We start from the raw sequence: 17,869 nt of genomic DNA, 5'->3' as shown, positions 1-17,869 counted from the left end.
TTCATACAACCACTCACGAAAAGTAGTAAAACTTGAAGTCTTTTAATGTGCTTTATATTACTGTATGTCAATCATAGCAATTCTGTAGTTTTAAGTAGGTACTTGGCAGCTTTAGTCAATTAAACTCAATCTTAAAAAAGTAAAATAAAAAGGAAATATAAATGAGTAACTGAACCAATTAGTGTCTCAAATTACCACTCCAGATCAGCCTGCATTGCATTGCAGAGACACAAGATTTAAATTGAAGTCCATGATTCATAATCTGTATACATCTGGCAGATCACAATGTTCTGACTTCTATAGCTTGATTTTAATAACTGCACAGCGTAAAAAGGCCGCAATTGACAACCACAATTACAGAGGTGTTTCTCCTGTGGTTTATGGGATGAGTGATAATTAATTGCCGGGACACAAGCAGCTATTGCAGACCAGCTAGTAGGTGTGAAGTGTGACACTTTAGAAGAAAACAACAGTGTGCATTCAGGAATGGAAGCCAGAAGTGTGGAAGTTTGTGTCTGGAAGGCCTGCTTTGGAGTGTGCAACAATGTGTAACGGGAGAACAAAGGTGAAGGCAACAGAGACATCTCCATGTGCACAAACTGGATACTGCAGCTGGTTACTATTGTCACAGCATCCAATAAGACTGTATTTGGGATACTCTGAACTAGACAATGATTTTGTGCCACTATAAAACAGGACTCAAGTTTACAAAATTACTCTACCTGTGTCCTAATATCTATGACAGGAAGAGCTCCCAACCACAAACATGGCAAGAGGATGAGTAAAAATGCTTAGGTAACGTGTGCGTGCATCACACTTCGAAAGCAAGTGAGAAACTATGTTAGCTTGAGAGATATCTCACGTAAAAGAAAAGGCTTCTACTGCTCCAAAGATACTATCTTCTCCTTCTATAACCAGCATTTGTTTGCATCTTAAGCATCACTGCAGTTAGGGTGTGCCTCCCCACCTCCTCCTGCACTATAGCATCTTCTCACCTCAACACATCAACAACTTAACGTGGAAAAAAAAAGTTTGACATGACAGATGGAGCCATCTGAAATAATTGTACTCACATCCACCCCTTTTCTGCTTACAAAAGAGCTTTCATAACACGAAACTTACTCATTAGAAGTCTTTCTACAGACTGAGCTACACTTGAGTAAACACAGTATAATAAGAGAGTTGAATTAGCTCTCATTTTTCAACTAGATATGTCAAAGAATTAAACTCTAAATTACAGTAAAAGGCTAGGCTACCAGCTAGATAGTACTGCTACCATTTTATTTGCAATTAAGGTACCAAAAGTTAAAGCATTTAAATAACATAAGTATATAATGAACACAAAAAGTCTATAATGAACACAAAATGCTTTAAATACCTATGTGTACATCTAGTGCTGCCGAAGACTTATCTGTGGTGGGGTCACTAATGAGAAGCGCTTTAATGCCATTTGCCAGTTCCAGTCCACGATATTCTCGTTTATCTTCAGGTGATTTGATAATTTCATTTGTTATTCTCTTAATAGCTGGATTGTTCATTTTGTTATTTGTCTCTTTCTGAAGCCTTAAAGAAAAGGAAAGAAATTTCACTTACTATTTTTATTTAAGCCCTGCTAATATGTAAAAAAAAAATGTTAGAGAATAAGCTGTAGGTGATACAGACAGCAAGAAACTTCATTCCACACAAAAATCATAGAACTGGTCTAAAATTGTAGTTCAGATCCTGAGGTAATTCTGTCAAAATAAGCAACATTAAAAAAAAATGCAAAAACCATAATTGAATGATTAAATAAGTTTCATCCTAGCAATAATTAAAAAATAACTTTGCAAAGAAATAACATCCCCTTAATTGATATAAATGAAATTGCGATAAAAATGAAATGAGTCCTATGTTGCTATCTCAAGTTCACTTTCACCCTTCAGGAAAGTATTTAGTGATTCTGAATTGGCAGTTGCATTCTGAATGTTGTAACTTTACACTTGTCTTAGATTAAAAAAATGTATTAATATGACAACTGGGTTTGTACACTCAGGCATGACATCATTTACAATATTACCATAAAAACACGGTCACGGGCATAATCACCATGATCAAAGAGAAGACAGCTTCACGGGTTTCAACTTCTACTATTTAACGGATATACTGCAGGACTGTTTAATGGCACATTTTGAAATGTTAATAAACAAAGTGTGATTCTAAAATGATAATCTCTATCAATTCAGTTTTTTAAGTGTGAAGTGAAAAGGTGAGACATTCAGACTCGCATATTTTGGGAGATGGAGGGAAACTGCTTGACTGCATGCTAAAGCAAACAAAAAAAACCATCCACCCACCAATAAACTAATCCCAGAAGTGGTAAACGAGGGAGTAATGCTTTGAGACAAGCAGAAAAAAAAAACGTGGTATATTCCTGTATGTAACAGTGAATGAATTCTAGCCCTGTTTTACAGGAAGGGTTTTAGAAAGTGGCCTGCTATAAAGCACTATCAGCCAAACTTAATCTTCTGTGCTGAAATGCTGCTGCTCTACCGCCAAGTAAATTACTACGTATGTTTAACTATTAGCTGCTGAACTGATTGCACTTACAAACAAAACCAGACCCCAGTTTAGCACCCCACCCCAACACGTGCAGAGGCATGAGACATTTTGTATGGGTCTGGCTGTGCTGTACATAGAATGAGGAGTTACACTGTATTTATTTTTATTTTTTTCAAGGTTATATGGTTCAAGGAACTTCAAGTTTTAATACTGCATCCAAGCTTTATGACTGTATAGGATGTGATACAAGAAGGAATGCATAGTTTTCAACATACTGTTTCAAGTCTTTAGCCACGACATTATAACTAATGCTAGCAATCAAATCAGCTGAACACTCAACGTTACCTGATACACAAATAACAACTCCAGAAAAGAAAATCTAAATTACACAGTGCATTTATGGTTTAGAATTGCAAATGAAGAAAGAGTCAGGTAAAATCGCCTTCCTACAACACGGTAACATTCTTTGAATGGGAAGCGGTTCTGCCAGCTACTGGAGCATTCCCCTCCTGTTTACTGGTGGTGTAAAAACGGTGTCCAGCTTGAAGCCAGGGATGCATAATCATCAGTGTTGGTGTAATATGCTATAATGTAGATGACAAATAGTTGATTATTAACTACAGGTTAAGGAAAGAACGTCTCTGAACATAATGTCTACAGTAGAACTGGTGCAAAATAGTGTTTCACAAACAGAAAATCAAGACTTCACCTTTACCAGGGGGAAAGTGTGTATAGAGCAGGATTTATGTTCAGGAAAGGAGATACATATGTACACTGGAAAACATGTAATTGTAAACAAAAGTAGGAAGGTAGGCATTAGATCTTTGAAAATATTTGGAAGAAGTAAAAAGATTACTTGGGAATTTTTTAATAGACTGAAGTTATAAAACACCCCTATGTGAAAAAAGCACAATTACAAACAGGGATTATAGTCCAAGTAAAGAAGAGAAGCACTGAGTACAGAAAGCAGCAAGGAATAAGAAGAATCTGAATACTGCCAAACTGGAGTCATAAACAATACAAAAATCACACTTCTCAACATGCTGCTAAGTGCATTTGAGAAGCAAACACTTCCATCAGCAAACCACGCTTCTCACACCATACATTTCTTTAAAAAGTGCAGTCAAATGTAATAACTGATCTGTAACTTAGGTGCTGAATTAAAAGTCTACACTCTTATCTGAATGTCATTCATCTCCTAGTTTAACCCTGTACTCAGGCTAAACCTGCCTGGAATATCTACAGGCTTCCTCCCTCTGAAAATGTGCAAGTATCATTCAAAAACAGAGCACACTTCAAGCACGGCAACTTCTTGGCTTCTCGGCATCAGCAGCACGTATATAATGCGTGTTTATCACAGAAACGCCTCCTTGTTCAAGGGTCAGGGTACTAAACAGAAATACTCTATTACACTTAGATACCAAGTAAAATGTATCAAGTGAGAACGGGTATTACTTTTCATAGATGAAAATGCCTAATTAAACTGTTCTTAATTACACTTCCCTGTCTCTTCTACACAATTCTATTGCATTGTCAGATGCATGTACGTAGGAGCACAAGGCTGTTCCTGTATCTTCTGCTTTCACCTCTGCTAACAATTACCAGTTTTCAGTTAAAACATTCCATCTCATTAATATACCACTTGCTTATTATAACATACATGTATACTATAAAATTTTGGGGGAGAGGGAAAAATTCTACACAATTTCCTTGTCATCTGGTGTCTCCTTATTTCTCTACCACCTCATTAAGTCATAGAACATTGTTTGTCCAAATGACTCATCTTTCCAACGTGATTCATCAAATTACACAGCTCCTGTGAAATCTTATGAGATTTCAATTGCTGTCTTGTGAAGCTGCACACCTCCATCTCGTTTTGTTATCGTTCCCTTCTTCTGCCTCCTTCATAGCCTACCTCCACCTTGCTAGTTAAATTTCAGTACAGGAAAAACTACACTTCTCAAAAGGTCAAAATCAGTAATTAAGCCTTCAAACCAAGGACTTAATTTTGCGTCTCTTTCTTGATTGTTATTTCCCTGAGGACTGTAATGCAACATTCTCTTCAACTTCAGACAGGTTCGCGTGACTAACGCAGAATTACTCCCCTGCAAACTAAATTGTGCTGCTCACACAAAGGCAAGAGCAGATCAGCTATGAAATACACTTGGAAGGCAATGTGTCAAAAGAAGAAAAATTAAATGTATAAGTCCAGGATCTTCCAACTAAAGCACCATTCTTCCTGCTGCTATGTTATTATAACACAAAAGCTAAAAAAAACAATTTAAGATAGAAGATTTATACTAGAACACTTTCTTTTGAGTAAACTGTAAGCTGCAATATTAACCACTCCCTCACGACTGCTTTTCTGTGCAACTTTGATGTTCTCTAAGTGCAACTGCTTTGTAACAGCTCCACGTTCCTTTCTTTTGCACAAGAATCCTAAAATATTACAAACCATAAAACATTACAAACCACTTTTTACAATAGAAAAAAAAATAAAAAGAAAAAGAATTCTGTCCTGTGTGTACTTTTTTTTAAAAAAAAAAAAAAAAAAAAAAGTGGCTTAATTCCTAAAGTCATGCTGAGACCTCGTCCTGAAGTTGTTGTATCTATTTGCTATTATCACAGCCAGTGCTGGATGCTAATGTTCAGTAGGAAAGAAATTCACCCACAAACTAAATGCTCTGTTTATTACAGTGCTAATATCCTAACAGAAGCGTCATTCAAAGAAATATGATCATACTACTTTAACAAATGAGAAGCAACAGAGGAAGATCCAATAAAGCTAAGACAGCAGGAGCAAATACAAAGCATTACTGAGGCACTAGGAATTCTCTTGTGGCTCAAAAACTACAGGTGGCAAGATGACTGAGCCAGAAAGAAAAGCGAAAAGAATGGGGATGTTTGAATCAAGAGCAGTGTCCCATCTCAATGATTAGGAAATATTAAAATTCTTCCTTCTCGTCAAAACTACTTCACTTGTACAAGAATAGTATTAGTCAAACAGACACTGAATTTTACACTAGAGCACTTTGAGTAAAATCATATTCTATTCTTTGAGGCCCCATTTTGGTAATGAGTTCCAGGCAGGCAGTCCCTTGGGACCAGTGAGGCTCTCTAGGGACGCCAGGTTCCACCTGCAAATAGACTATTATAGAGCGGGACGAGGATTAAGTGGTATAGGATACTGCTAAACTAATCTAAGTTATTTTAGTAAACTTACGTTAATTAAGAATTAACCACCGTAGTCAAGCTTAAGTTTGAGCAATTAAATGACCATATTTGAAAACCAATTAACAGAAACTCCTCAGGGTTGCCTTCAATGCAAGAATGTAACTAGCTAACAAAAATAGGACCCTCAAAGCACAAACTCCAATGCGGTTTTCAAGATTTGTTGCTGTAACAAGTTGCATATATTTAAGGCAAATGCTGATATACAGGTCTGAGCCACATGAATGGCAATAAACACTAATCAGCTTAAAGTAACCGAATGGCAGCAAACAGTTACCAGCTCAGCAGCTTTCGATACTTAGCTTCATGCATGTCAGTTGTCTTAAAATGTGGGGTTTCCTTTAAGCTTTTATACAACTGAACCCAAATTACTTTCATGTATGTGCCTGTGGGGATTTCAGCATGCTCACTGTATGCTTACACTTACATACACCACAATCTGCCTTTTTCCCAGTTTTCAGGTCATGTTTCATGTCTTTTCAATACACTTGATACACTGACTGCTATACAATAGTTATTCAAGTTCTGCATTTGAAACTATACAAAGACCACAGCAAAGTTCAATCTCATATTTTGCCCCTGTTCCAGGTTCTGTGTTTTATTTATATCCACTTCTATTTTCAATTTTTTTTAATTCAAAACTTTATTGCCTACCACTTACAGAGCAAAACCTTTCTTGACCCAAAACCTCTCTGCTCTGCCCTGTAAGGGATCGACCAGTGATACATGCTCTCTGTATTATTAACTAATCCATCTTGGTTTACAGTTCTTAGTAACTTACACAAAGCCTTCTTCAGCTGCCATTGCCTGGAGCAAAAGAAAAGCTGTATGCTTCAGCAGGAGCCTAGGGCTGCAGAACTGCCAGCCAGTGGCAACCACAGGCAGTTTTCTCACCTCTCTCACAGTGAATTCTCGCCACTGAACTGAGAGCTGCAGAGGATTCCATGAACTTCTTCAGTTACAAGCTAGTGGCTTTAAAATAATAAAATAAATCCCCATTCTTCCACATGCCTTTATCACTCCTCTTTTCCTTTAGCCTCTACCACCACTCACAACAGCAGCATCTGATGGCATTGTGACATCCTTATACGCATAACAGTGACGTTACCTGCATGTCAACCAGTAATCTACCTGCTCTCTTAACCTCTTGATTCACTTTTATGCCACAATTTAAATTGAATTTTTAAACAGTACTGTATGGCCAGTATAGTTTCTTTCTGTTTTTTCCTTAAAATCAGACAGTTGTTTTTACTAAGGTCTGCTACCATTAATATCATTTTAAAAATGGGAGCAGAGAGTGAGTAATCTCACCAAACTAAATCAACTCAGGATGCCTCAGGACATGAATTGCAACTCTTTCAGGTTACAGGTTCATAAGTAGACAAACCCAATAAGCCTTCTTTTATACATTTAGAGAATAAAACAGTTGATGTGATTCAACATCCATAATCCACAGCACCAGTCTTCTGTGAATTTACTTGTCAAGAAGCTAGAGAATGCCTCTAAGATTCCAACACATTCCTGATGCTGATCTAAATAAATCTGATTGCATACACAAGCAGACAGACTGCATAAGTAGATAAAAATGTTAACATTTTGAGAAGTTTAACACTTACAAACTCATCAGGAATTCAGCATATTACTTCATACACAAAAGCTCCAGCTACCCACAATGATTTAATCAGTGCTACCAAGTTATTAAGAACTAATCACGCAAAATCAGGCAAGTTTAAGGATGATGAATATTTATAAGGTTTTGTTATGCAGTTCATTTTGAGGGAAGTCTGAAGTCTCACTACAATGAAAGCATTTTCCAAAACTCAGCCTGCAGCTTTTTGCCAAGTCTGGAACAGACTCAGAAAATTCCCTCCTAATGACCGTGGCCGAGCAGATGCCACCTTCCTTGCTCTTGTTCCCAGAAGGGTCTTCTGCAGCTTCTAGATCACTGCCATAGAACTTGGTCAGCTGCAGGTTTCATTGCCAATGCATGTGTGGAGACTGTACACAATTACCAGCAGCATTAATGAGATGATAGCACGTGTGAACTTGGCAAAAACAAAGGCCATGGTAGATCCATTTGTAAGATAAGGCCCCAGCAGAGTATCTGGCTTGAGTAGCAAAATGATGTGTTTTCAGCTGCCCTGTGTTGGTCAAACAGGATGGGATATACGAGCAAGACGCTATAAAGCTAACCCAGTGTCCTGAAATTATATACCTTTGCTTGAACATTTCACAGATTCTGAAGCACTGGGTAAAAACATCAAACAAAAATGCAGGATTTTATATTATTTGATCTTAGACATATCAATGAAGGATAATGAGTTTTTAAAAAATTATAAACCACTTCACAATACTTTCACTCTCTAAAAACTACCCCCCCAAAAAAATCACCAAGAGTAGATAGGTTTTTTCCAGGTTCACAAGACCAAGTGGAATGAACCCTCTCCCAGCATTTCATTGCTTCTTTATTATTATTTTTAAGAATATTGCTAAAAATTAGGCAAATTCCAAAATGGTTTTGCAGCCTTTTGTTATTTAAAAGATTGGGTCATATTAAATTTAAGCAGAACCATCTGTTTTTGTTCTTTAGACAATGTGATGATACAAGATCTGCAGAATGATTTCCCAAACCTGGCACAGTATTTTAGATTGCATCATTATTTGCATCACAGTCTCAAACCATGTGCTACGAACAAGACTGATAAGAATAGTTTTACATGCTGCTTGAAAGTGTATTTTACATTCTTCAGAAGCACTCTCATGAAGTCATTTAATCGCTTTATACATCAAATGCTTTGAAGCCAGTGGGGTTCTCCACTCTTCCTCCCTCCCTGCCATTTTTCTCCCACCACCCTACAGCTGCAGGGCTCGGTGCACAACAACAGAGCAGCAGTGGTGTCTAGCGCGTGGCCTTGCACATGTCAGATGTACTGAACTGGATGCCACACGAGAGACCTCTGCTTTCCTCTAGAATGGATTTGGATGTGTATTTCATACATTTTGTCAGCAAGTAGCACATCAGATTGTCCAAGACTCTCTGTAAAGCCAACTCACCTAACACTTTATGCTGCCATCTGTCTCAAACCCTCAAGAAGAGAAACTTGTGAGGCCTGATGTAAAAAAACAAGATGAGACTGAAACTTTAGGTGCATTGCACAACAACAGAAATGCATAGAAAGACACAAGAACATACAAAGAAGATGGGAGAAAATCTAAGTTAGCAACAAAAATACAAAGAACTTTAAGACTTCTGGTTGTGAAAAGTACTGTAATCCCCATCAAAAGCAAGTTCTTATGTCATACTGGATCTGAGAGAACCAACAGACCTGTAACAGTGAGCAGTTTACAAAACTCAGCGATGTGTTTCAGCCACAGAAATCCTGACTATTTACCAATTTTTGGTCTACTTATGATTTTGGACAAATTAGTTCAAGTTCTACTGTTAACCCTGCGAGTAAACTTTCAACTTAGAGCATTTTTTTCCATTTCAGTCATTTGGGCAAGCTATAATTCCGACTCATTCAAAAAACAAGTTGCAGAACATCAAATCTTCTAAACAGAGAGCTACACTGAATCAACTTTTGAACAAGCTCCACCAAAAATCACCTTATTGCATATATACAGCCCTGTCTCAGAAATCAATGAGTTGATAAAATACAAGAACTGAGAAGACGAAGATACCCACTGACAGACCACATGTGTACAAGTACATAACCAGAGGCACAATACCAGTTAAATCCATTTCTCTCCAGACATCTTTATTACTGTGTCCTTTTGATAACTATCTTGTAAGACTGATATCTCAAGATTATGGAAGCATCTAATACAATAAAATACATCAGAAATATCAATCTAATGATCCAATGTGACTTCCCAAAAGCTCCGACAGTATTTTTAGTAAATGACTTCAGTAAACAACCTGCAATGACCCCTAGCTACAAGCCTAACACCTTCCAGCTCAGTGAAATACTAGAGGTAAGGCTTTTTCCCCCTTAGCCCTTTCTTTTTCTGGACCTAGCAGGGCATGGAGATACTTTTGTATTCATCTGTAAAATGAGTTATATCCTCGATGCTTTGATAAAGGCCTGAAGGTACATTCAAGGGACTCAGCCACAGCCTTACATACAACTAAAGACAGAAAGGTACAAGGAAGGAAAAAAAAACATCCAAACATATAAATAAGAACTCTTTTGGGGAATTCCCAACATCAGCATCATTTGATTTTCTGTTGAAAATATATTAAATTGAAATAGAATAATGTTGTTAGTGAGATGAGAAGCAGGAGATAAGAAGGTTTAACAGAGAAATGATCTTTGTTACTTGATGTGCAGTTGAAGGTTAAAAAATAATAGAGAAGCAAAATTTAAAGCTGAAAAAGGTCAAAATATGGACAAAATCCAGAAATGGAAACAGGTAACTTGTAAAAATTAAGTATCTCTCTCAATTACATGTTCTCCATCTTAAAGAAAAATGTGTAAGCACCATGCCTGCTCTGCTTCCCCTCATTTCAGTATTTATGTAGATCCTAATTCACAATTAAACGGATGATTAATTCATGGTTGTAGGCAGTATGAAAACACAACAGGCCTACCCACATACATACAGTTAAGTCCCAATAGTGCATATATTCATATGCTTGAAGAGCAGCAGCCTAGTAGAAGAAACTACAGCTCCAGGAAAGCGTTGGCTCAGCCCATGGATTGCAGATTACCTCTACAACAGCGAAACATAGGCTGTGCGTTCACAGTATGGCATGCACAGCAATTAGGAACAATAACGGTGTGTCTGAATTTTGACACACGAGCATTTGACAGCATGAGTCATCATAACTCACTTCTTTTCCTTAAAAAAGAAAAAACGCTACTTTTGACATCTTTTACTTTTACAGCGTTAACTATAGGTTTGGCGATTAAGATAATAGACCCAGCAGCTACAGAACGAGGAAAACAACTTCACCCCTTTCCCACCCCCAGCTCCCTTCCCGGAACAGCCGTGCTGAGGTGTCCCGCACTTCAACCAGCCCCTAAGTTCACCAGCCTTTAAGTTCGAGCCCCCAAGTACTTAACCAGTCCCTAATTACTTGAGCAGCCCCCAAACTTCTCCTGGCAGCCCCGGAGCGCACAAAGCGGTGCCCGCTCCTTGCCCGCGGCAGGCGGCTCGTCACGACCTGCGGAGGCCGCTCCCATCAACTTTGGTAACTCCGCGAGTCGTTTGTTTTTAACCGATTTGGGTATTTATGGCGTAGGAAGGCAGAGGAGTTCAGCAACGCGAAAACTCTCCGGTTCTGTTTCAGGAAAACAAAAGGGGGGCATAAAGGAAGGCCGGGCGGCACGCAGCGCAGCGCCGCGGCAGGACGGCACCGCGCGGCCGCGCTCTGTGCACGGAGGGCGCTCCGGGAAACTCGAGCCCGGCTCCGGCCGGGCAGGACGCGGGCCTCCCGTGCCCCGCCGCCCTCCGCCTTCCCCTCACTGTTTCCGCGGCCCGGGCTCCCCTCGCTCCCCACAGAGCCGGGGCTGAAGCCGCCCCGCGCGGCTGAAGCCGCCCGGGCTGCCCTGGCCGCACGAGGTGCCCCCGGCCCGCACACGACGGGGGGGGACCCGGGGGAGGACCCCACGGCCCCTCACTCAGCGCCGGGACCCGGCCCCTGCCCCGTTCCCCCTCCCGCACGCACACACACACCGTACCCGAGGAAGCTGCGCCGCCGGCTCTGAGAGGCCAAGCGGGAGGCCGGGGCGGCGCAGGGGCGCACCAAGCCGAGCAGAGCCCGCCTCAGCCCGGGAAGCCGCCGCATATCCCGGCCCGGCCGCCCGGCCGCGCTCAGCACACGCCACTCCTCAGCGCGGCGGCCGGCGGCGGCGCCATCTTCTCCGCCCGCCTCCCCTCCCCTCCCCGCCCGGCCCGGCCAACCCCTCCCCGGCGCCCTCGGGGTCCCGTCCGCCCTCCTCGCCCGACGGGGCCGCGGTGCCGGGCCTAGCGGGGCCCGTACCTTGGGGTGCGTGAGGCCGCCTCTGCTGCCGGCAGGGCGAGGGCTGCGGCTGGGGAGGGGGCGGGGGGCCTCTGGGAGGTAGGCGGAGGCGGCGGAGGGGGTGGGCGGCTGGGCGGGGAGCCGGGGCGACTCTCGGCGCCGCGGGTGGGCGGCCGGCACGGGCCGCGCCCGGTGGAGGCGGCCGGGGCAGCGGGGCGAAGGGCGGCGGGGCCGGGCCGTGAGGGGACGGCGGGCGCTGCCTGCCCGCCCTGGCCCGGGCCGCCCGCCCGGCTCCCGGCGGCGAAAGCGGAGACAAAAGGTAATTAGGCGCCTCGTAATTTGAGTCCGCGCCGCGCCGTCCTGAGCGGCTGAGATTGCAGATCTCCTGGCGGAGCGGCTGTCTGAGGCTTCGCTGCCCTCAGGGAGAGGAATTCCGCCCTGGAAGCTCCCCGGCAGGAGCCCGCTCGCCTCCAGCCAGCTGCCGTGAGAGGTCTGCAGCAGCAGGTCCCTGCTGCCTCAGGCGCGGCAGTCTGCCTGCGAGACGGCTTCAAGGGTGTGAATGCTCCTTTAGGTTGAACCTGCGGGAAAACCCCATGTGTTTGGTATTTGGGGAAATCGTTTTTTTCATCTGTTGGTAGAGATGCCTGTGGGGAAGTCGTGGTAGTGGCCGGCCACTTTAATTCCCTTTGGGGAAAACAAAAACAAACAAAAAACCCCACCACCCACACGTTTGTAGTTCTAATAATGTGCTTTCCTCCCATGTGTCTATCTTCCTCTGTCTTATTTCTCAAGATTTAAAAATACTGAAGAAAATAGTATTTTGCTATATTTAGTGCCCAGTTTTAGTCCAGGGAGATACTGTCAACTTTTCCACTGCCTGCCTTCATTACAGCTGGCATCTCACAGCTGGAGGTTGACTTCAGATAACTGCTTCTGTCGTCAAAAAGAAAGATGTGACCTGAGGAGATAGCTCAGGCTATTTCCGTATCCAAAGATGGGACTGAAGATGTATCTAAGGTAGCTTCAAACTTGTCAGCTTTGGTTAAATTAGCTATTCAAAATGGCAGCACACTACTCCATATGGTCAACAAAATCTGTCGGAGAATTTGGGGTAGACATTCAGCTGCTGGTTTCCACTGAGGCCTGTGCTGCTATAGAGACGCTCTTATTCGTACCTGCGCTACCCAATTTAAAACAGTCGCGTCTACATCAAGCCCACCCACACTGAGGCCTCAGTTTAGACACAGAACTGTCTCACAAGTTAACTAATCCTGGTTAGAGCAAGGCTGCTGGTAGTTTTCACCTAAATTAACTGGTTGGATATAGAACTGCGTGGGAGCCTGGTTCTAACACAACATGTTAACTCCTGTGAAAATGAAGGCTATCTTTGTCCTCGTGGGATTCTAGTTTGAGGTAATCTGATTTTTCCATTTCCTAGTGTATGTAAAAGACGAGACAAGGCTGGAGGGAAACGGGATATGATAAATGGTGAGGTCTTAATTCCATCTGGTCACCATTGCCACTGCATCAGAGAGGGTAATACTGTTGAGTCTAGCAGAAGGCACACTCTGCCAGGTGATTGCCTCTTAATGATCTGTCTATTCCCTCTCTAAAGCAAACCAGGGGATTAAGAGGTCAGGTAGTTGCTCTCTTACATTGGATGTATAGTAGAAATGCACTGCCTTTATTGGTTACAGGAGTGGTAGTTCTATTATATCGGTTATCATGTAGGGGTGAAAGCTACGAGAGCATGCAGGCAATTTCTTCCATTTTAATGTCTTGAAAGAGAGTTTGCTACCCTAATGTACCCTGCATTTTCCACCTGAGTTAGCTGCTCTGAAAAGTACTGTCTTTCTCTATAGATCTTGTCTAGTATATACATGGGGGCAATTCTGGGAAAGCAAATTAGACTTCATCTGCAAAACTGTCATCTTCTGGGAACAGTTGCATCTAGAGCAAGGGCTTCTACCTCTCTAACTATGGTGATGAAAGGTTATGCTTCTTATTGTGTCATAAACAATAAAGTTTACACCTACTGTACTTTGCACCTATGCCAACTTTATTCCCTCTAAGCTTGTTTAGAGGCTATGCAGCAGTACTGATGTTTATTTGGAGATCAGATTCTTATAATTAATCCTTCTCCATTTCAGTTTATAGTAGCCAAAAATTACCCTCATACACTACTTTGGACATCTTTTGCAAGTTTTTTAAGTATTTTTAATGTAACACCATTACCAAAACTTAAGAGAACTTTCAATAAAATTCCTTTCTTAATGTAACCCAGCAACCAAAAATATTTTCCATATGAAATTTTAATTGCTCATAGACAAGTGTTGTATTCAGTCTTGTCTGCCTCATCTGCCATAGAGAAAAACAAGTGTTGTCCAAAAGATCAACTGAACGTAAGTATGGTTTAGAGTAAGTAAGTGTGGAAATTATTGAAAAAAATCCCATGAAGAAACCTTATGGCGTAGCAGTGGCACACTCCTCTTCAGGATAGCTGTACATATCTGTACAGTGCAGGAAAAACAATCCTTAAAATAGGGAGGTTTGAAACTGTTTAGAATAAACCCACTATTTTCAATTCTTTTTGAAAACTAAGAAGTAGCAAGTGTAAAACTCATAAGTACAGTCCTGACATGCTTTTAATGGAAGCATATTTTTCTGCCTACCTAAAATTTTGGATTAAATTCAAATTCTAATTGTATATAAAAGGGCTTTGAAGAAATCTGGCCTCAGGCTGAAAAAAGCACAGATTATAGTTATTTCCACTCCAAAATAAATAGTGGCAATTTCATGACAACACATATATGAAAAAAAAAGTGTTAACTGCCAGAATATGTTTGCTGCTAAATGTGCATCCAACTTCCCTAACTGAACCTTTATATGTTAAAGAAGTCATGTATGAAACATGAGATGTTAAACTGCTATGTTACAAAATAGGGTCACTAACTAGCTACTAGGAAAAGTCTCCCATCTGTTCATACAAAAATAACTTAGTTTCTGTCTTCCCCAATGGTGTGTTAATAGAAACATTTAACCGCTGTAATTATACCAGTATTGTTTAACTGGCATAACTTCTTCTATTGTAAGACATTTTTTTCATGTGTTTAGGTACTGTAAAAAAAAAAAAAAAAGGCATTCTGTAGTAGTGTCAGATATTTTTCTGCCAGTACAATTCCATTTTCCCTGTTACAACCTTCCTAAACCCCCATGCTCAAAGCTAGATAGAGTAATTATACCAAGAAAAACAAACAAGCCAGCAACTGCACAGAGGCCTAATATCCTGAGTGACCACTCTTCACCAGTTTCAGCAATAAACGTACATATAAACATCTTTCTTAATATACCAGGTGTTGATTTGTGTTTTCAGGACAGCTTTCCTATTTAAAATAGTATTCATCTGACACCTTGACACATTTTTGTTTCTCAACTTGTTTGGCTTCTGGGCTTTTTCTGATAGTTCTGTTGTAAGTATAATTTCTTTTTCCCCTTTATGTTTTGTATTTGTATATATGCTTGATCTATCAGTGCTTATGTTTCAGAAGGAAAAACAAATGAAAGAAATGCTTGAATAATTTTGCCTTTATTTCATATCTGTCAGATGTTTTTAGATTTACTAGTTATATTAATATGAACTTAATACTGAACTCTTAATGCAGAGTTAAATGTGCATAACTGAAAGTAAAATATGAACTTTGCTTTTTTTTTCCTTTTCCCTCTTTTTTCTTTTTTGACAGAGATGGGAGATAGTTTAGGTGGGAGATAGAGTAATGGTGGGCCATAGCGCTCCTGGGTGTTATGAAGATGAATTTAAAACTGTTCTGTCATCTTAAGGACGTAATTTACGTTGCTATACTCCCTGCTTTTCCTCAGCATGAAGCATGAGTCACATGTTGTCAAGGCTTCTTTACCTTCAAAAATATCTTAGTGTTTGTATGTACATTTTAAGAGTTGAGTCTATTCCAGGGGTTCTTAATCTGGAGGCTGTAAACAAATTTAAATGGGCTATATTACTCTGATTTGGTTTTGTTTAGTTAAGAGGAAGATGTTGAAACTATAAGAAAAATAAGTGTGACTTGCTGATAATTCTTCACTGGTAATTGCATGTGGAGACCCTACTCTAGCTCACTTCAGCTTCTATACTGTGTACTATGTTGATAATCAAAATAGGGTGGGTGTTATTAAGCCTTGAAGAAGCCTTGAACTCTCAACCAAGCTTATAATTTGTATTAATTATTATCTCTCCATTACTATAACCTTTATTAATTCTTAGCTAATCATGTTTGGTGTCAACAATTCTGTTTGTCAAGCCTCCATACCTGTAATTACCCAGGTCATATGATTTTAATCCTATGAAAATACAGATTTTGTTGTTGTTGAGACATACATTGTCCATGAATATAACTATAAAACACTGACTTCTGGTTTTCAAACTTCAGTTAAAAAAAAAAAAAAAAGTCCTTTTTGATCAATAAATAGGGATTAGTAATCTCTACTGAAATTATTGTATTGGCATCTGTGTATTATTATGTAAATTATTTTCCTGTAATGCTTTTTGTGTTTCTCTAAAAAGGAAAAAAATGTCACAGTACAATGTACATGCATTCTTAAAGGTTGTTCTCTTGACCATTGTTTAGACTAAGTATTCTTGTTTCTTTTTTATTATTTTTATTTTTATTGCTTGTGAAATGCCAGCTCCCTGTTACTGTTTGTTTATAGCGTTTTAGTATCTTTAGGCTCAACATAATCAAAGAAAACGTATGACCTAAGCTATAAATTGACTTCATAAAACAGAACTACATCCATTAAAATTGTATGATTTTTTTAAGCTAACTTGATTACCGGAAAGAGTTGTTTTCCACTTACCACAGCAGTGGCAAAGGTATCTGTGGGACAGATTCAGCTCCTAATAATTGGATTCCTGTTGTTTAAATGCAGGTTTGTATGATCTCCTAATCTCTTTTATATTTATGAGAGACGTTTATATTTTGAGCACACATCTGACTAATGTAGGTCATACTTTCATACCAGAAAAGAACAAACAGGCAGAAATGAGATGAAAAGACCTCTTGCCTGTCAGTGTTGCCTTCTTTTGTATGATCTGTATGACAGAGTAGGGAGAAAAAGATAGTTCAGTATGTTTGCACACCTGCATTCAACTTCTTCAGTCTAGCAGTAACTCCTATACACCTGTCTGTATGAATTGTTTTTATTCCTAGCACCCAGGCAACACAAAAAGCAAGTAAGAATAATAGTGTTTGCTATATGTTTGCAATGGATATTGCTTTTGTATTCTATTAGTTTTCCCACTTTGTTACATCTTTTCTTAACTGAAACAAAATGTATTATGCTGATTTTAGTGTTTCACTAGAGGGTCCGAGGGTTCAGAGAGATTCATTAGTGTTTCACCCACCAAACTCATTTTGCTTGGAAAGTTAAGCTTCAAAACTTAGAAAACAGATACTGTAGTTTTCTATGCTTATAAATTAAAAGTGTTTTTCTACAAGCCTTCTCTGCAGAATCGTTGCCTTATTTCTAGGTTAGAGCCCAAACAAAAATGGGTGTTGAAGGGCAGTAATTCATCCAGTGGGTATGAACTTTGAAATGCCTATTCTTGAAAAGTAATTTTCTTTTCATGTAATATATTTGTTATGTATTATAGAAAATATGTATTATTTTAATATATGTATTTTTAGTATATATTATTGCAGTGGCATGCAAGCTGTAAGCACTTAGGTAGAACAAAGAACAAATACTGGCTCAGAAAGGCTGTTAATGAAAATTGTTATTAATCACTAAAGATTTTCTAGCTGGTGTCCTATCTCACCATCAGCCTATGTTTAGAACATCTGACAAATTTGTTGGATGTTCATGTTCTCTGAATCAACGCCCACTCACGGCAGACCAGGAACCAACACTTAATGTCCTTTCCTATAAAAACAACATGTCTGTGTTCTTGCTGGTTATGAAGTTGATTAGCTCTGACATTGCTCTAACTTTTGAGGTAAAGGGCAGAGGAGCGTAACGTGACGCTGCTTCATGTCCCTGTCAGGAAAATTACTGCGAACCTGGCAGGCTACGGTTCGGTTTAGTACCTTGAAGAACTCACGGAGGAGGTGTAAGTTTCAAAGT

General features: G+C 40.1%; 1 protein-coding gene and 1 long non-coding RNA gene across 4 annotated transcripts in view; one reads left to right on the top strand and one right to left on the bottom strand.

The window, feature by feature from the left end:
• The window catches only part of IDE (insulin degrading enzyme), a 65,779-nt gene extending 53,868 nt beyond the window's left edge, over window positions 1-11,911 (bottom strand). For 2 of the 3 annotated variants that reach the window (XM_035329524.1, XM_035329525.1), the window contains exons 1-2: window positions 11,454-11,669; window positions 1,379-1,563 (exon numbers count right to left, since the gene is read on the bottom strand). In XM_035329524.1, the coding sequence (XP_035185415.1) occupies window positions 1,379-1,563; window positions 11,454-11,560 (292 nt within the window). In that variant the 5' untranslated portion in view covers window positions 11,561-11,669. Of the gene's footprint in view, window positions 1-1,378; window positions 1,564-11,453; window positions 11,670-11,755 lie in introns of those variants that run through there. The other variant, XM_035329526.1, reaches the window with a different exon arrangement.
• Window positions 11,912-11,921: 10 nt separating this feature from the next.
• On the top strand, window positions 11,922-14,862 carry LOC118168857. The gene is made up of 2 exons (XR_004751819.1): window positions 11,922-12,053; window positions 12,627-14,862. It is a non-coding gene; the product is annotated as an uncharacterized LOC118168857 (long non-coding RNA).
• Window positions 14,863-17,869: the final 3,007 nt, after the last annotated feature.

This window comes from Oxyura jamaicensis, chromosome 6 (genome assembly GCF_011077185.1).
Source record: "Oxyura jamaicensis isolate SHBP4307 breed ruddy duck chromosome 6, BPBGC_Ojam_1.0, whole genome shotgun sequence".
In the NCBI taxonomy this organism is placed as follows: Eukaryota; Metazoa; Chordata; class Aves; order Anseriformes; family Anatidae; genus Oxyura; species Oxyura jamaicensis.
The sequence above is the reverse complement of the archived record's forward strand: the minus strand, read 5'-3'. Positions and strand labels throughout refer to the sequence as shown.